The sequence below is a fragment of the Acartia tonsa genome, chromosome 7 (genome assembly GCF_053477335.1).
Source record: "Acartia tonsa isolate MP-2025a chromosome 7, ASM5347733v1, whole genome shotgun sequence".
Classification (NCBI taxonomy): Eukaryota; Metazoa; Arthropoda; class Copepoda; order Calanoida; family Acartiidae; genus Acartia; species Acartia tonsa.
Window position 1 is genome coordinate 39,171,545 of NC_137266.1, and position 17,989 is coordinate 39,189,533.

The 17,989-nt window shown below is 41.9% G+C and overlaps 1 protein-coding gene across 1 annotated transcript; it reads right to left on the reverse strand.

Annotated features, from left to right (window-relative positions):
* Positions 1 to 58: 58 nt before the first annotated feature.
* On the reverse strand, positions 59 to 1,342 carry LOC145324540 (glycerol 3-phosphate dehydrogenase-like). The gene has a single exon (XM_080167125.1). The coding sequence runs from the start codon at positions 1,340 to 1,342 to the stop codon at positions 59 to 61; it is 1,284 nt and encodes a 427-aa protein (XP_080023251.1).
* Between the last annotated feature and the right edge of the window lie 16,647 nt (positions 1,343 to 17,989).

Here is a 17,989-nt window from a genome sequence, read left to right on the forward strand (position 1 = left end):
ATTTTTCATATTTTTGACAATTTATATCACATAAAATTTCTAAATATCAAAGTTAAAGCTATGTTTCATGAAAGAGACCAAACTTAGTAATGGGATGTGTGACTGTATAGCTCATGTCATCAATTACAACTTTACCCTCGTCCATTTTCTTCCAATTTAGACTCTCAAACTCATTAGTATTATTTTTAATACCATTACTGTTGAAAGTTCCAGGATTATCTTCCATCTGTTGACTTATGAGCTTGTGTACATGTTGAGCTATCCCCATGCAGGCAGTGGCACCTGTAGATCTGATACCACCAACAGTCAACCAGTTTCTCTCTTTGTGGAGTTGAATTTGATAATCTTTAAACTGGGTAGCAGGTCGTATGCCACAATAGCTACCAACTACAGCCACCTGTTTCAATGCCGGGACAGTTCTGTGCGCCCATTGAACAAGACTATCCACAACCACAGGACTGGGGGTGGCCTGGGAAACATCTCTCTCCTCCACCTCCTCAGCAGTGGGTCCAACCATCACATTTCCATGAACTGTTGGAAAAATTATGATTCCTTTGGTTGTCTCTGTAGGAACTGGCAGGATGATATTCTTTATTAATGGTCTGGCTTCCTTGCTGAAAATGGCGTAGTCGCCTTTTCTTGGGTGTATCTTAAATTTTGGTTCAGAATTGTTGATAGTCTCTACAACATCACCATAAAGTCCCCCAGCATTGATGACAAGTTTAGCCTTATGTATTTTGGTTGGAGTGACTAGATTCCAGATGCCATCATCATCCTGATATCCAGATACAACCTCACTGGAGGTAAACACCTGTGCCCCTTTGGATCTTGCCATGTGTGCCAAACCAACACCAGTCAGCCAGGGATCAATTATTCCTTCACCTGGAATGTAAAGTCCCCCAAGGGCATCTTGGGACAGATTTGGTTCAATATGTAACAGCTCTGATCTAGTAAGTGTACAAACATCCATCTGGTTGGCTGCTCTGGCCTTCTCCAAATAAACATTCAGCTTCTCCAGTTGTTCATGGTTCCAAGCAACCATCACTGCACCACATGCCACATACGGAACCTTTGATACTTGATAAAATCTATCCGCCAGAGGTCCGGCAGCCATGATGCAACTAGATTCTAAAGTATCCACCTCAGTATCATACCCGCAGTGGCGTATACCACTGTTCCCCGAGCTGGCACCTGACACAAGATTCCCATTCTTCTCCAGAAGAAAACAGGATAAGTTGGATGCCTGTAATCTATGAAGAACAGCACACCCTACAATACTGCCACCTATGATAGCCACGTCCTTGGTATCTGAGCATTTCCTTTGTGAGCTGTCCTCTGTCATTTTATAGTTTTTTCTTCTTTTGTGGAAGCAATATTTTGGTCGTCTTTCTATGTCTAAAACTAATAAAGAAACTTTTAATTAATTGTAATGGAATATACAAAACTACAGTATATTCTAAAGTATATTTTAATTAAGTATGGCAAATCTAAAACAGTGAAACTCTAAAATCAAAAATAAGAACAAACAAAAATAATTATTGTAGAGTGTAAACATTAATTTGCAAGTCTAAAGAAAATAGTACACAAATTTGTTCCAAAATTGAGTAAATACAGGATACAGTAAATGGGTAAACTTTTATTTTCAGAATTTGATATTGTACCTTGTTGTTTTGGGGATAATTTAGTAAAATCAGATAAATGAGATATATCATACAAAATTTTGTTGTAAAAAAGTTAAAATTCAAGCATGTTTCATGGACATACAGACTTTCTACGCTTTGCTACGCTTCATAATTCGTACCTGACTGATTGTAATCGAAAGAACAATTCTAACATGTCTAAATTAACGAAAAGAGCTAACTATTTTTGAAAAAAACAAGGATAGTTTGCAGACCATTTAATAAGTTAAATTACAATTTTGATCTTTTTTAAAAAATAATTTTTGTCAATCATTTGATTCTGTGCTATTTATTTCCATAAACATTTCCCTGCCCCAAGATGCACGACGCATTTTTAAACGTGAGATATTTATATAATATTAACGTAGTGTGGTAATACGACACCCAGACGGACAGGCCGTTTACAGAGTTGCTTCGCTGTGACTTATGATAACAAACCCCCTGCACTAATCCTATTATATCACCATCTATCTCATGACCGCTGTTGACCCCGCACCCAGCGGTCAAACTGACCTGCCTAAATGTGGGGAGGGGACTCAAACATGCAACTATCACGAGTCCCTCACGCGCTTATATAACCGGGAGGCGTTGCCTCCCCTTTTACCACCGCTGCCCCCACAGCCTGTCTACCGTGGGGAGCTAAGCCCTAGCGCCCCACACCCCCTTCAAACCTAACCATTGTTATAATCTGTTGTATATATATAGTAAACATAACTTGTAAATATTATTCAGTTTAAATATATAATTTCTGTATGATTGAATCCTGCTTGTTTGTTTGGTAGAATAATTAAAGGCTAGGGCTCGTTGAATCCGAACTCGTTACCCCGTGGGCCGAGAACGCTCGGCTTACCAGAACTTGGTGTCAGCGTGTTTCAATCGAGCCTTACAGAAACTAGCCTATTCTACCTCTGATTGGACCCTTTGGCAAGTAAGGGGACAATCAGCCGCCAACTGACCCGTGAGACGGCCTTTTTAGGTCGAATTTCCATCATTTTGAACGCAATATGTGGGCCTCTGGCCTACGGCAAGCAGATTTAGCCTGCTAAAAGCGCCAGTTACGACGCTTTTTCCGTGTCGTGTAGGAGTAGCGCTAGGTGCGCAGCCACGGCAATCGGATAATTTAGCTCAGACGGCTACAGAACTGAGTCTAAATTGGCAAGTGTAGCTGGGACAAGCCCCAGGACACCCAGGCCAAATCTACGAGACAGACAGCTGGGTGCTGGTCTCCCTAAGAAGGCAATGTGTGGCTGCGAAGCTTCAGCACACAAGTAAGCCCTACCACTGCGACGGATAGCAGATTTTGAGCCACAGGCACGGCAGGACGGGACATTCCCTGCCGCTGCCTCCCAGGATTCGAACCCGAGGCGCTGCAGGACGGGCCATTCCCTGCCGCCATTTTCGGGATTCGAACCAGCGGCGCTGTAGGACGGGTCATTCCCTACCGCCGTCACCCCTCTGAACCTTGCAGGACGGACATTCCCTGCTGCCAGTGCTTCCAGAATCACACCTAGAGCTCCTAGTGATAACAACACATAAGTGTGTATAAATGTCAACCAAGTGATAAAAATAAATATAAAATTGTTGACCAAGTGATAATTAATAAGCTCTAGTGATTCGAAGCTACAGTCTAAGCCACCATGGTAAGCGATACCACCATAGCTGCGGTTCGGCCACCACCAAAGTTTCTGCCAACCCCAGCCGAACGAGAGGCCCCCTTGTCTCAAGGGCAGGACCTCCACTTCCCCTGCCATGTCAGGGTGAGGTTTCCTACCCCTGACCCTGCCCAGCATGTACAGGTTGATGCCATGATTGATTCTGGCAACCGTGTACCAGGGTCTGCTGTAATTTCTGAGCACCTCATGCACGCGATGGGCGTGCAACGCATGTTGATTCCGGACAACACCCAGATCCTGACTGCTAATGAGGAAGGCCAGCCCCTCCAGGTAATAGGAAAGTTAAAAGAGTTATATATGGCAGTCTCACACACTCTTATACTCCATCTATACCACGTGACTGTGGTCCGGAACCTCTCACACCCTCTGAACCTAGGAGGGTATTTTCTCAAGGAGTTCGGAACTAGGCTCTGTTTCGACATGCAACCACCTTGCTTGTGGGTGCGTGGGGAGTTTATCCCACTCCGTGGCGTCCCCATTGACCGGGAGACAGCCGAGAGATAGCTAAGTTATGAGGGGCCCCTGCCAGGCCCCCTGCCTGAGCAGCCGCGTGTGGTTGAGAAAGGCACACACTGGGTGGACGCTGAGCTCAACGCACACAAGGGAGCTAACCTGCTAGCCATGGGGTTGCCCCCAGTGCCCAAGGTGCCGAGGGAGAGCCTGCCAACAACGTTTCCTGAGATTGCCAGCCCTCCAGAACCAATCTTCTCCGCCGACACCTTTATCAACGGCCAGCCGTGTCCACCTGGCCCCCTCTACCTGGGACCTCCAGCCAGTCCACCAGCCAAGCCCGAGTCCAGACCCGTCAAGTCGCGGTCTGATGTACCCGGAGCCACACTCAACTCTCAGGCCCCAGCCTCTCCCGGCGCCGTGCCCGTCAAGTCGTGGCCGGACGCCCACGGAGCTAAAGCTGGACCCAGCACTTTGGCCTCTCCCAGCGCCGAGCCCGTCAAGTCGTGGCCGGACGCCCTCGGAGCCACACCTGGCTCCGACACGTCAGCCCCTCCAGAAGCCGAGCCCGTCAAGTCGCGGCCGGTGGGTCCCGGAGCCAAAGCTGACCCCGCACCAGCCACGTATAGGCTAAGCGCTGTCACTCCAACTGATGGCCAGCCACCCCAGCTCCGCACAGCCAAGCGGGTGGTCCTGCCTGGCCGCGGGGTTATGGTGGTCCCTGTTGAGCTAGTAGGCCATCGCACCAAGGATGCCATCCAACTAGCTGCCCCAGAACAGAGGTTTGGGGAGGATCTTGTTATTCCAGAGGGCCTGTATGCCCACAGGCCTGGCTCTGCCACTGTGTTTAGAGTACTGGTGGTCAATGAAGGGGAGGTGCCCCTCTTGCTGGATGCTGGCCTCCCAGTGGCAGGGGAGCTGGTCAAACCTGACATTCTAGAGGTCTCTGATACGCCTCCCCCGCGTCTCCACTCGTTCCAAGAACCTGCTGAGCCTATAGACATGCAGGAGTTGTGGGAGGCCCTGGAGATGGAAGACAATGAGTTCCTACGCAAGGACCCCTTGCTCAAGAAGGAGGTCTGGACTATGTTGTCAGAATACAGGGACGTCTTCTCCAATTCTACCCCCGGCTGCACAGATGTGGTTGAGTTGCAGCTGCGCCTCAAGCCAGGGACCCAGCCGATCCGCCAGAGATTTAGGGATCTGAACCCGCGGCAAGAGGCTGAACTGGAGAAACAACTGGACACCTGGCTACAGGAGGGAGTTATAGAGCCGTCAGACTCCGCCTGGAGCAGCCCCCTGGTGCCCATCAAGAAGAAGGACGGGAGCACCCGCTGGGCCGTCGACTACAGAGCCCTCAACAAGTGTCTGGAACTGGACAGCTACCCCCTGCCTAGGATCCAGCAGTTGGTGGAACGAGCTGGCGGGCACCGTGTCTACAGTGCTTTAGACGCGGTGGCCGCATACTACACCATCCGTGTGTCCGAGGACAGCCGGCCCTGCACCGCCTTCACCACCCCCAGGGGCTTGTATCAATGGAAAAGGATGCCCTTTGGCCTGGCTACGGCACCGTCTGTCTATTCCAGGTTTATTGCAGGGGTCCTAAACCCACTAGGCACAGCCAACCTCCAGTCATACCTTGACGACGTCCTGACCTTCCACCAGGATACCTGGGCCCACCTGGCCAGGCTCCGAGAGGTCTTGGAAGCCCACCGCAGGGGAGGGATCCGCCTCAAGCCAGCCAAGACCAAGCTGTTCCGATCCAAGGTGGATTATCTGGGCCACACCCTCAGCCGTGAGGGGATAGCCATGCAGGAGGACTATATTGACCGTATCTTGGACTGGCCAGCCCCTAGCACCCCCAAGGATTTGCTGGCGCTGCTGGGGTTCTTTGGATACTACCGCCTGTTCATCCCAGAGTATGCAGACCTCACCTACGAGATGAATCGACAGAAGACGGCCAAGGCCCTAACCTGGACGCCTGAGATGGAAGCCCAGCTGCTGCAACTCAAGGACAAGTTCCGCAAGGCCCCCATCCGAGCGCCGCCCAGGTTTGATTTGCCAGCGGTGTTCCAGCTCACCACAGATTTCAGCAGCCGCGCCATCTCTGCCATACTGAGTCAATGTCAGGATGGCAAGGAGAGGCTGATTGCCGCCGTGGGGCGCAAGACAACCAACCCTGAGACGCGCTACCCGTCCTGGAAGGGAGAGATGGCCGCCATTATGTATGGGATCCGAAAATTCCACGGCATCTTGTCCTACCGCAGCTTCCAGATCAACACTGATTCCTCTGCCTTGCTACAGATGAAATCACTGAACACATCCACAGGGATGGTGGCCCGCTGGCAGGAGGAGCTAGCGGCCTTAGACTTTACCGTCTGCCACAGGCCTGGCACCCAGAATACCAACGCCGACGCCCTCAGCCGCCGGGAAGATGCCAACATGCCAACGGCTAGCGCCGAAGAATTAGCAGAGCAGGCTGAGTATATCCACAACCTTTGCCAGCTAGGGGAGTCCGCAGCTAGCCGGCCTCCTGCCGCCCGACTGGATCCAGCTAGAGTATTGGAGGCCCAGACACAGGACCCCCTCCTGCTCCGCGTCCGCCAATGGGTGGCTGATGGCAAAGCCCCAACCAAGGCTGAGCTGCGTGGCAAGGAACGAGACGAGCAGCAGTACGCCAGCCGCTTCCCAGCCCTGGGGCTTGACGAGCATGGCTGCCTCACCACCACTGACCAGACTCTGACAGGAGAGAGGACAAGATACCTGCTGCCTTTGGCCCTCCAGCAGGACGCGTTCTTTCTAGCCCATGGGACCCCCATGGCTGGGCACTTTGGGATGGACGCAACTATCGCCCGCGTTGCCATGCACTTCTGGTGGCCCAACCTGGCCCGTGACGTCCGTCTGATGGTACAAACCTGCCCTGAGTGTGTCCAGAAAGTTACCAAGGAGAGGCTGAAGCAGGGGATCCACGTGCCCTCCCGCCAGGGGTATCCACAGCAAGTCCTATTCATCAACCTGGTGGGGCCACTGCCAGAGACCCCAGCTGGGAACCGCTACATCCTCACCTGCCAAGATGGATTCAGCCGGTTTGTCAGCCTCTACGCCATCCCCAACAAGCGCACCCTCACGGTGGCTGAAGCCCTGTTGCACCGCCACCTGGCCACGTTCGGATGCCCCCTGAAGATCCATTGTGACAATGGAATGGAATTTACCGGCCAGGTATTCCAGGAACTGGCCTCCAGGCTTGAGATTGGCCTGACACATCCACCACCCTACAACCCGCAGTCCAACCGAGTGGAGAGGTTTCATAGGACACTCAACACAGGCATGCGCCTGTTCCTAGACAGAGACGATAACAACTGGGAGCCACACCTGCCTGCCATCGCCTTCGCATACAACACCAAGGCCTGCAGATCCACTGGCGTGACCCCGTTCCTGGCCTTCTTTGGGAGAGAGGCCAAACTTCCGGTGGACATGGTACTACGGCTGCCAGAGACCGAATATGCTTCAGTTCCAGCCAACGTCCAAGCTCTCTTGCAGCGCTACTATGCAGTGTATGATGCCATCCAGCAGAAGGAGGAGGGAGCCATCAGGAGGAGCGCGGCAGCTTACGAAGGCACGGCCAAGTATGAGGTTGGAGACTTGGTCTGGTACCTGGCCCCCCGCCTGGTGCCAGGGAAGGCAGCCAAGATTACCAAGAGATGGACTGGCCCCTGGAAAGTAGTGAGGAAAGCTACAGAAGTCCATTATGTCATTAAACCTGCCTCTCCAGTAGCCAGGATCTCAGAAGTTACCGCGCATGTAGGCCGACTGCGCAAATACACTGGAGATGTGACTGCCCACCAGATCCCAGCAGACATCCAAGTTGACATGGACGGCGACGAGGATGCCACTGAGCTGCCAGTTGGAGCGGCGGCGCCCGCAGCTAGCAACCCAGGACAGCTCCCAGTGCACCAGCCAGCCGCAGCCGCCCCACAGCTTAGCGGCCAAGATCGTGACCCAGTAGAGGAGAACCTGCAGGAGCAGCCCAACGAACCACCGCCGCCGCCGCCCGCTCCAGAGCCACTCAGAGATGCCATCTGGAACCCTGACGCGGACATGGAGAACCTGCCAGCCAGCAGCGAGCCTGTAGGAGAAGAGCCAGCCACTGCGATGGAAGAGGCCGCCCCAGAAGAAGAAGAAGCTGAAGCCATGTGCCCCCTGCTGATGACAGCCATCCCCATCCGGGTAGGAGCTAGGAGACCAAGCAACCTGAATCAAGCAGGCGCCCCCATGGAGTTCTATGCACCCTTTGCCATCGCCATTCCACCCTTAGGAACCATCAGAGTCTGCCTAGGCCTCCGTGTCCAGCTACCAGCCGAGACAGAACTAATCCTGCGGACGAGGCAAAATTTCCAGCGGCGGGGCTTGGCCGTCGCCAACCCACGCCTAGAAGCCAACCAGGAGCTGACAATGCTGATCACCAACCACAGTCAGACCGAGCAACGAGTGTCCCAGGGAGCCTGTGTAGCCCGAGCTGTCCTCCATCGAGCTGTGCCCCAAGAACTGCCTGTCCTGCGCAGGCATAGGCTGTCGTATCCCCAGGTTCAAGGCCTGGTGGCTCAGGAGCCACGCAACCCTTGAAGGGGAGGTTGTGGTAATACGACACCCAGACGGACAGGCCGTTTACAGAGTTGCTTGGCTGTGACTTATGATAACAAACCCCCTGCACTAATCCTATTATATCACCATCTATCTCATGACCGCTGTTGACCCCGCACCCAGCGGTCAAACTGACCTGCCTAAATGTGGGGAGGGGACTCAAACATGCAACTATCACGAGTCCCTCACGCGCTTATATAACCGGGAGGCGTTGCCTCCCCTTTTACCACCGCTGCCCCCACAGCCTGTCTACCGTCGGGAGCTAAGCCCTAGCGCCCCACACCCCCTTCAAACCTAACCATTGTTATAATCTGTTGTATATATATAGTAAACATAACTTGTAAATATTATTCAGTTTAAATATATAATTTCTGTATGATTGAATCCTGCTTGTTTGTTTGGTAGAATAATTAAAGGCTAGGGCTCGTTGAATCCGAACTCGTTACCCCGTGGGCCGAGAACGCTCGGCTTACCAGAGTAGGCTTGCCCAAAAAAATCAGGAATAAAGTACAAATAAAATTCATCCTAATCTGTGGATAAAAAAGAATAGTTATTTATCGCACTACATTATATTCAGATTTCCGCAGATGACAAAATAAAAAATATATGATGCAAGAAAAATCTATTATTTTAATATTCGTGGAAAATACGATGTCTAAATATTGTCTATAATAAGATGCGATAAATAACTATGAAAAATTTATTTTAATGTCATTGAACATTTCCCTATTTTTCAGGGAAAAAAGCTTTCTAAAGACGTACACAGAAAATAGTTTCTTGTAAACATTAAGGAATTTTTACTAAAAGGTACAAAAATAGAGCACCGATAAAAATTATATACGTTTCATAGTTTAATTAATATATTAAAAGTTTTTTTTTAGCAGGGCTCAGCCACGATATTAATTAAAACCTTTTTAATTTAACCGAATAGACATAAAACCCTAATAGGTACACATAACAGCTTGCATTTAAAGTTATATGCTACCCTAAGCCACAGGCAGCCTATAGAAGTCTTAATCAACCTTATTCATTTTCAGCCGCAGCTATCCTCAGCCAAATGTATGTTTTTAAACTGCAACCGAATTTTCATTTTATTCTATTTGACTCATGTAAAAAAAAGTCACAAAATAGAGTAAAAGAAAACCCATAAGTACAGATGTTGAGTAAATTGATTTGATAGAAGTTACATGAATGATCACACACACATAACAACTTCAAATTTGTATAAGATCTCAGTGATGGCTTTTAAGTTAGGTTATGAAATGTTAAATCCCAATATTAATATTATTTTTAATGTTGTTTGGGGTATTTCCTAATTATTTTGAATCCTTAAGCTTGCACTAAAATAGAGATTTATTTAAAGACAGCCAGACATACTGACCTACATATAATAAATCAACGAATAGCTTTGCTTCTAAAATGTGTGTCTGCCCAAATCTAGTATTTTTTTCTGAGAAAATGAGACAGAAATAAATCTTAATGAACACAGACAAGGATATATATTCTGAAAATATACTTGTTACAAGAATGACAACATCCATGAAAGCAAAGCTTTTAAATCCGAAAGAATAAGAACTAAATAATAAATATAGGATAAAGATTGATTATAGAGGTACCCAGTGTTATAATATTGTGTCTTGTTGTCCTATGCAACTTTATTCCTTAACAAGAAAGATAGGGACAATACCCAAACCTGAAAATTTTGATGGGGGGAAAACAATCCCCCCCCTCCCTTTTGGACGTATTTGCCTAAGTGAATGATAATTAGTTTGATTATCTTTTTTTTTAAAACATGTTCCTATATTTTTTAATGTTAATGTCCTTTTAATTGCTTAGTAACAGTAAATCTAAATTAAATTAAGTCAAATTCATCATTTATAAAATTTTAAAAAGGTACTTAAACTAAATCGATTCCTATTAAAGTTAAAACTGTTCTGTTACTCCTGTTTATGAGCCAAGGTATTCCCCTCTCACTTGGAAATAAATAATATCAATTGATATAGAATATACTTGGATATTAAGACAGAGGAAAAACTGTCGTCAGTTTAGGTTCCTGATGTAAAACTCATTGAATGGTCAGTTCGTTCATCCAGTAGGAAGGAAAGGGATGGGGTAAAGGTGATAGAAATAGGGAATCGCTAGCCCGCTGCAAGTATCACTTTATTAGAGAACATGCAAATCTGGTGTAACATCCAAGTAATAATATATCAATTAATAAATCTGCAATGATCAAGTGTAAATGCGCGAAGAAAAATAATGCACACCATTTAGGTTATACAACACGTTTTTGTTCAGGTATTTTGACAAACGTGAACTTGAAGGACATGGACTTTTATTTAGAAATTTTGTTTGAGCATTATTTGTAAGTATTTAAGTTTGTACCTTTATAATATTATATATCACCAAAAATACATATCTAATTTTGAACACAAATATTAAAAACTAATATATTATTACTTTGATATTGTACCAGATTTTCATATATTCTAACAAAGTGATACTCCACCCCCTTTACCCAATCCCCTACCCTCCTACTGAAGGAACGCACTGACCAAAACAGGATGTCCATATTATCAACCTAAATAACCGCCATTTTTTCCCCGGTCAAAATATCTAGTTTTTGCTAAGCTAACCTATATCAGGAAGAAAGTCCTCTCAATTCCTTGCCTTGATTAGCACTAAATTACACCCCCTCCCCCACCCCCTAACTTTTATTTTGAAACAAAAATGAGATGGGGGGTTGGGAGTCTTTATTGGCCAGCTAAACGTTTCAATTTATTAGAGTACATAATAATCTGGTGTAAGATCCAAGCAATAATAAATTCATTCTTTTTCTACATACTACAACAAAACTCAATTATTTTTTTTACGCAGTAACGCTACATTTCATCTGATTCTTAACAAACTGACAGACACACAGACAGAATCAGAGACTAACATTCAACAAATAAAATCATTTTGGGTTTATGTCTATATAATTACAAACCCTGTCAAATAAAATCTATAGCTAATGCATTATCTGTAACTAGAGACTGCGCCCCAAGCATCTAGGGGCTGTGTATACTAAGCGAAGTTAGAGGGGGAAGGAAGAGCATATTAGATATATAATATCAATACATTTCTACATAAGCTAAATAAATTCTTTAAAATTTCTAGTAAATTCAATTAATTAACCAAACTGTATAAACACAAAATTTGAGATTAAATCTTATTTTTTTTCACCTTGCTCACGTGAGTAAATGCGCTAAGCAACTAAACAAAATAGTTCCCGAGTTAGATGCTATACATATTTCAGCAGTCTTGTAGGGATATGTCTATGTTCAACAATCATTATTAGTTATCATAGACAGCTTTCCGCGTATAATAAAATAAAAGTTATAAGATTGAAGCAAGTTTTGTTAGCTGCGAGGGGCAAAAAGTCCGGGCCATCAAAACTGATATTAATTTTATAATTTTTATTTTAATACTCGTGGAAACTTGTCTGTAATACAAGGCTATACATGGATTTCTAAATGGCTGAAAATCAGATCTAATCCAGTAAAAATATTTATTTCAAATAAGAAATCAAAGCTACTCTATGTTTTATGTGGGTATGAATATATGTTTGTCCGTCCATTTGTTAATTAAGATCTCAGTAATGCTTGATTACAAAATGAAAATAATAGAAGTGTTTTGGTATGTTTTAGGCTATCTTGTGGGCATTGGAGTCACTTTGACCCCTCGAAAATTGTGTCCAAACCATGCACCTGACATAACAGAAGTAAAAGTTCCTAAGTAATGACAAAATAACAGCTGAAAGACTCAAACCAATCAACTTCCTGACAACTAACGAACATGCTTCCATGATGTTTTACGCGTGAGGAACTTTTTGTCCTATCCCTCAATCCCTGTTTACTCTTGAGATTATCTAAAATCTAGTTTTAAAATAACTTGCGTCGCGCTTTTAACTTTCTTGAAAAACAGCAACTTTTGTAGGTTAAAATTTTAGCAAATTTTTTTTCTAGATTTTTTTATGTCACTCACAAGGACAATTTTGTTCATAAGTAGCGCAGTTACAACATTCTAAAGAACAATAATGAATAGTATAGACTGCATAGATGCTGTAGAATATAGAGGACTGCTGTAATATTTTATCAATATAAACCCAAAAATATAGGAATGCACAGCCTATTAAGGAAAGGAGTAATATTCTTACCAGAAAAATACTAAGTTGTAGCGAGTTTAGAATAATGAAAACTTATATTCTTTCAGTTTATTTTAAAAAGTCGCCGAAATCCTATTTGAGTTTTGCTAGCACACCATAGCTTTTACAAGATTTTCTCCGCTTATATACAAAATATATCCTATTATATAAAGTAGTAAGCCTTTTTTGTCTTTAACAAAGGATCTCTCTAACCGCTGAACCGAAACGATTCTCCTTTACAGTGTAGCTTTTTATAGGTCCAGGGAAAGTTTATAGATATATATTGGGAAAGGGCATGTCCAACCTCCCAAGAAAAATCACCCCTAGAAAAAAAATCATCCGACTTTCCCAAAAAACATTTTTTTTTCTCTTTATAAAACTAATATTGAAAGTGAAGGGTAGACTTCCCCTATTCTCTCACGTGTCCCTAGAAGCCTCTAGGGGCGTAGCTGCTAGTATGTATATATAACATAGCAATATATATTTAAACTTTTTATAAAGCATTTCATTAAAACTTAATGTACTAAAATGTTTTGATTTAAAAATTGTAAAAATCATAAAACTACTTTCATTAATCTTTAAAAATACATTTTGGCCTAACAACAAAATTGTTTTTATTTGGCGTCAGTGCGACGGGAAAGCCGAATTCTAGAAATACCTCAAACATTTTTTGTTTTGAACATACGTAATGTACTATTCATAATACTTAAGCTACTCTATAAATAAGTCCTTTTCGTTCGTTTATCGTTAAAGACTTTAAGTATACCATCTAGATTTTAAAACAATCTCTACATTTAGTGAATCAGATCTTTTTTTTGTAATGAAGTAGATTTGAAAAACATTTAATTTTTCAGAGTCATATGTACCGTATTCACGAAAAAACAAAAATATAGCTACTTTATAATGACCCAGCTGCCTTTTCAATACGGATGCCTGAAATTAATAGTAAGAGTGATATTAGAGTGAAATGACCCAAAGCAGGTGCCTATAATTACCAGGCAGCTTTAGGACTTCCAGACAAAAGTCATGCAATCAAAATGTTCAATTGTCTGCAATAGTTGGGTTGTTTATATCATGGGAAAAACTATGAAGGTCTGTTTAGGGCTATTTAGACCATAAAATTAAAGTATACTTTTACAAATAATTCAAATTTAAAGAAATGGTGATTTGGCTTATCATCATCAGGGATAAAAATAAATCTATCGTCGATTGTCTCATCCCCTACGATCACTGGTCCAACCGTCTGCAGAAAGATTTTATTCTGGTATTCTAATATCTAAGTTTTAGAGTAGCTTCATTGCATAAAAAGTGTTCTAAGATCACTAAAATATTGACAGAGCATCAATCACAAATAAATTTCCTTCTAAACGGGGTGAGATATCAATTCTGCATAAACCGAACTTTTTATTAAAGTTGCTGATATTTTTTTCAAAGGTTAGGTTAGTTAGTTGAGATCACGAAAGGATAGGTACTCCTATACAACCCTCGCATTATTTTTGATTTATTTTAATAGTACAGGGGCTAGGTTTAATGCTTAACTTAACATTTTGAAAGAATCCTCCCAAAAGAAACTTCTCACGTTTTACACTTTAAACGAAAACTATGGTATACCTTTTAATGTATGTTACTAAAGTACGAGAAAAAGGCACAGAAAAACTCAAGAATCAAGTAAAAAGTAAATACTGAAAAAAATTATAACAAATTAAAAAAAAACAGCTGATTATTTTTTATGGTTGAGGATTTGGATTGATTAAAAAATGTTTCTCACGGAAACAAAAAAGCCGTTGCTATATAGGCCCAGCGGTTGTTAGAACCAATATGAAAACACCTAATTAATTATTTTTTCTATTACCTTAACCCTGCTTCTTTGTAAAGTACGCAAAAGCAAAAAGTCAGTCATATCCCCTAATGTGTCTAGCGAGCACATTGACCCCCCCCCCTCCCGTTATTTGTTAAATAAATAGAAATAAGGAGGAGGGGGGGGGGGGCGGGGGGTAGTTTTCTTTCTTATGACTAAATTCTGCTTTGCCTGTACCTTATATGACCTAACCTAATCTATGAAATGCGGAGGGGAGGTGGGTGGGGTCATCTGTCTGAAATTGGCACTTTCATAGAAACTGCAACTTTAGTCAAAATATGATTAGAAACAACAGTTGAAACAAGGCTGTTTTATTCAATAAAATAAAAGATATATATTGCCGATTGTAGTAAGAAAGTAGGACCTCACATGCAAAAACTATTGATTCGATTGTGGCATTTTTGCGCCTGAAAAAGGTTTAAAGCTAAATTTTTGGAATCTAACCCCCATCAGCGGCCATGTTGGCCATGCATGCAACGTAGGGGCAGACCTTTAATGTCCTAAAGTATAACATCCAAACTATTGCAAACAACAACAACTATTATTTCACGACTTTTGTAAAGAAATCCTAACTGTGCATGGTAATGAGTTGCACCGCCCATCTGACATAGCAGCAATAGTTAGACCTTTAGTTTATTCTGTGATTCGAACCCATAATTTCCCCAACGACGAAAGGTCTCAGTCATATGGCAAATGGAGGCCAACCAGCTAAAGAAAAAGACTTTAGAGTAGTTTTGCTAATAAAAATTGCCAAAAAATTCTCATCATGCTGAATACATTATCATTTTTACACTTTTGCAGGGTAATATTTTGAAATTTAGAGCGTGTTATCTAAATATTTGTTTCTCTTACTCTATAAGTCTGTATGTAATAATGTAACTATAATCTATCTGTAGTTTTTAAAGTAATTCGAAATTTATTGATTTGCAGTTATAGCTTGTAGCTGGTAACAAGATAAGTTATTGGGAAAATACCTTGAGGTTGGAGGCTTGAAACCTAGAAAAAAGAAGAGCTATCTATAATACAAAGTAAAAAAATTTCTGTTTGTCTGTCCGTATGGCTGTCTGTCTGTAGCTTAAGATTTCAGTAACAACTGAACCGATTGGGATCTACTCTTCAGGGAATATACCTATTGGTACTGTGGTGATTTTAAGAAATTTTCTTAGGTGGGTTGGACAATCCCCCCCCCCTCAAAAAGAATAAAAAATACCCTCCCCAATTTTTTAAAACTTTTTTTTTTTGCATCTAAAAAAATTAAGTCGATCAAACGCAGTTCATTACCGCTTGGGGTAAAGCCCCTTGAGGCTAGGGGCGAAACCTCTAGTAATGATATAAAGCAGTACATTTTTATACTTTACTAAAGAGTATAGCTTCTCTTATTATGTAAGTAAGATTTTCTCTTAATCGAAATTACTTGATAATACTTGACCTATCAAGAGATGTATTGGTGTCCTAAATACCAAAGTTCAATAAAAGAATATTTCTTTTCAATTTTCAGCTTATCAGAGAAGCCTTATAATTTTCTGGTTTTAAACTTTTTTAATTTATTGTAAATTGGGTACAGTATCTGTTAGTATTATGCTTTTTATTGGTCTATGGATATGTTAATATTGTATTTTATCATAATGATTTGATTTTATCTTTTAAGCAGGGATCGGCAGCCGCGTTTAAGCCTCAGTAAAATCGTCAATTTTTCACTATAAAACTCAGCTGGATGTATTAAACTGCTCTTTAGCAGACAATCCTTCTTTCTAAAATATATTTTTCTGCTCACAAGCAGCTTTAAAACTGAAGCTTATGCGCGGCTGCCGAACTCTGCTTTTAAAAAGTAACAACAAGCGTTTTATTGCTATTTTTACAGACGTATGGAGATTTTTTCTCTCAGTGATTTAAAGAAAAGTTAATTGCCAAATAAAAGTAATGACTATCGATTGTTTAGCATTTATAGTCTTTATTTTGCCTTAAATTGCTTTCAGATCAAATTCTGTACAGACAAACTTTAAAATATCCGATTTCTTAGTCAACTTACTTATCCTATAAAGTACTTTTAGGCGTAAATGCATTAAAAACGCTTTGCTTTCTTTTCACCAATGGCAAAATAAACAGGGAGGGGTAATACAATCAGATATTTTAATCTAATCTAGTGTTTTATAGTTTTTGCGTTGAATCCCAAATACTATTGATACCAGTGAACATCCCTATCAAACCCTAAACCATTGTATGATATACATGGACGTCCAAGCTTTTTAGGGAGGAGAGGGGAAGAGTAGGAAAGGTGTTTTAAAATGTTTATAAGATATACGATGAGATAATTCAACTTTAAAAGTTATGAAACGTCGCCCAATTGTTTTACGGGAAGGGGTTGGGGTATAGTTTATCCACTTGAAATCTTATTTACTAAGTATATTTGCGATTACTTTTATTTAATAGATTTTTCCAATTTTTAACATTTACAAAAGGGCCTGCTTTATTGCTTCAAGATCCATGTCAGATCTATATAGGAAATAAATGTCTATAAACGAGCTCAAGTTTTCCAAGGAATAAATGTTTAAAACTCATAGTGCTCCAATAATCCATAATAAACTCTCATTGCCCAGAACAATAAAACCCAATATTTTACTTTATTAAGAAAAAATTAATTTTTTTTATTTCATCTTGCTATTTACATAATATTGAAGTATTTTATTACTACTCTTAAAAAAGAAAATTTAAATTCATAATATAGTAAATTTAAGAAAACTTAGTTTTAAAATGAGTTGATTCTAGCGCCCCTCCCTAATGTGTCCAAATTTTGAAACAAAAATTAAAAACATTTTAACCCTTTCCTGACGGTTATAAAAAAATATATATTGGAAAATAAATTCCGTAATTTAAATTGCATTTTTGAAAGAATGAAAATGGCTTTATTATAAATACGTATTTGAAGATTAAATTAAGAAATCAAAAGAAAATGGAAGAAAAAGCAAGTTAGAGAGAGGTTTTTTTTAAAACAAGAAAACGCTAAGGTAGAATGTTAATACGTTCGTAGTATCAAAGGCTTTTATTATAAAATAAATAACTAAAATCAGCCGGACAGAAATTCTAACGTAAGTAGTTGAACTTGAAGTAATCTTTATGTGTAAGTTAATATATTTATCTCTTTCTATTCTAAATGCATAAGAATATTTTAAACTAGCGGATGTGTACCTAGCATCCATGGGCTCTCAATTAAAAAGGGAAGAAACAGGCTAGAAAAAATAGCTCCAAACCATCTGAAAATGAAATAGCCTAATACCATCATGGGACCTATTTAAAGCCTACCTAAAATAGAGAACCCAATTGCTTCAGTAGTTATTGAGATCTTAACCTTCATAAAAAAAGTGGAAAAACATATTTTTGCAGACAGACTGACGGGCCAATTGAGATGCAGAGTAGATGCTCATCACCCTGTAAAATTTTACCAGGGAAAAATTCATCTTTCTATCAATCAAATGACAATCAGAGCATTACCAATAGACTGACAGAC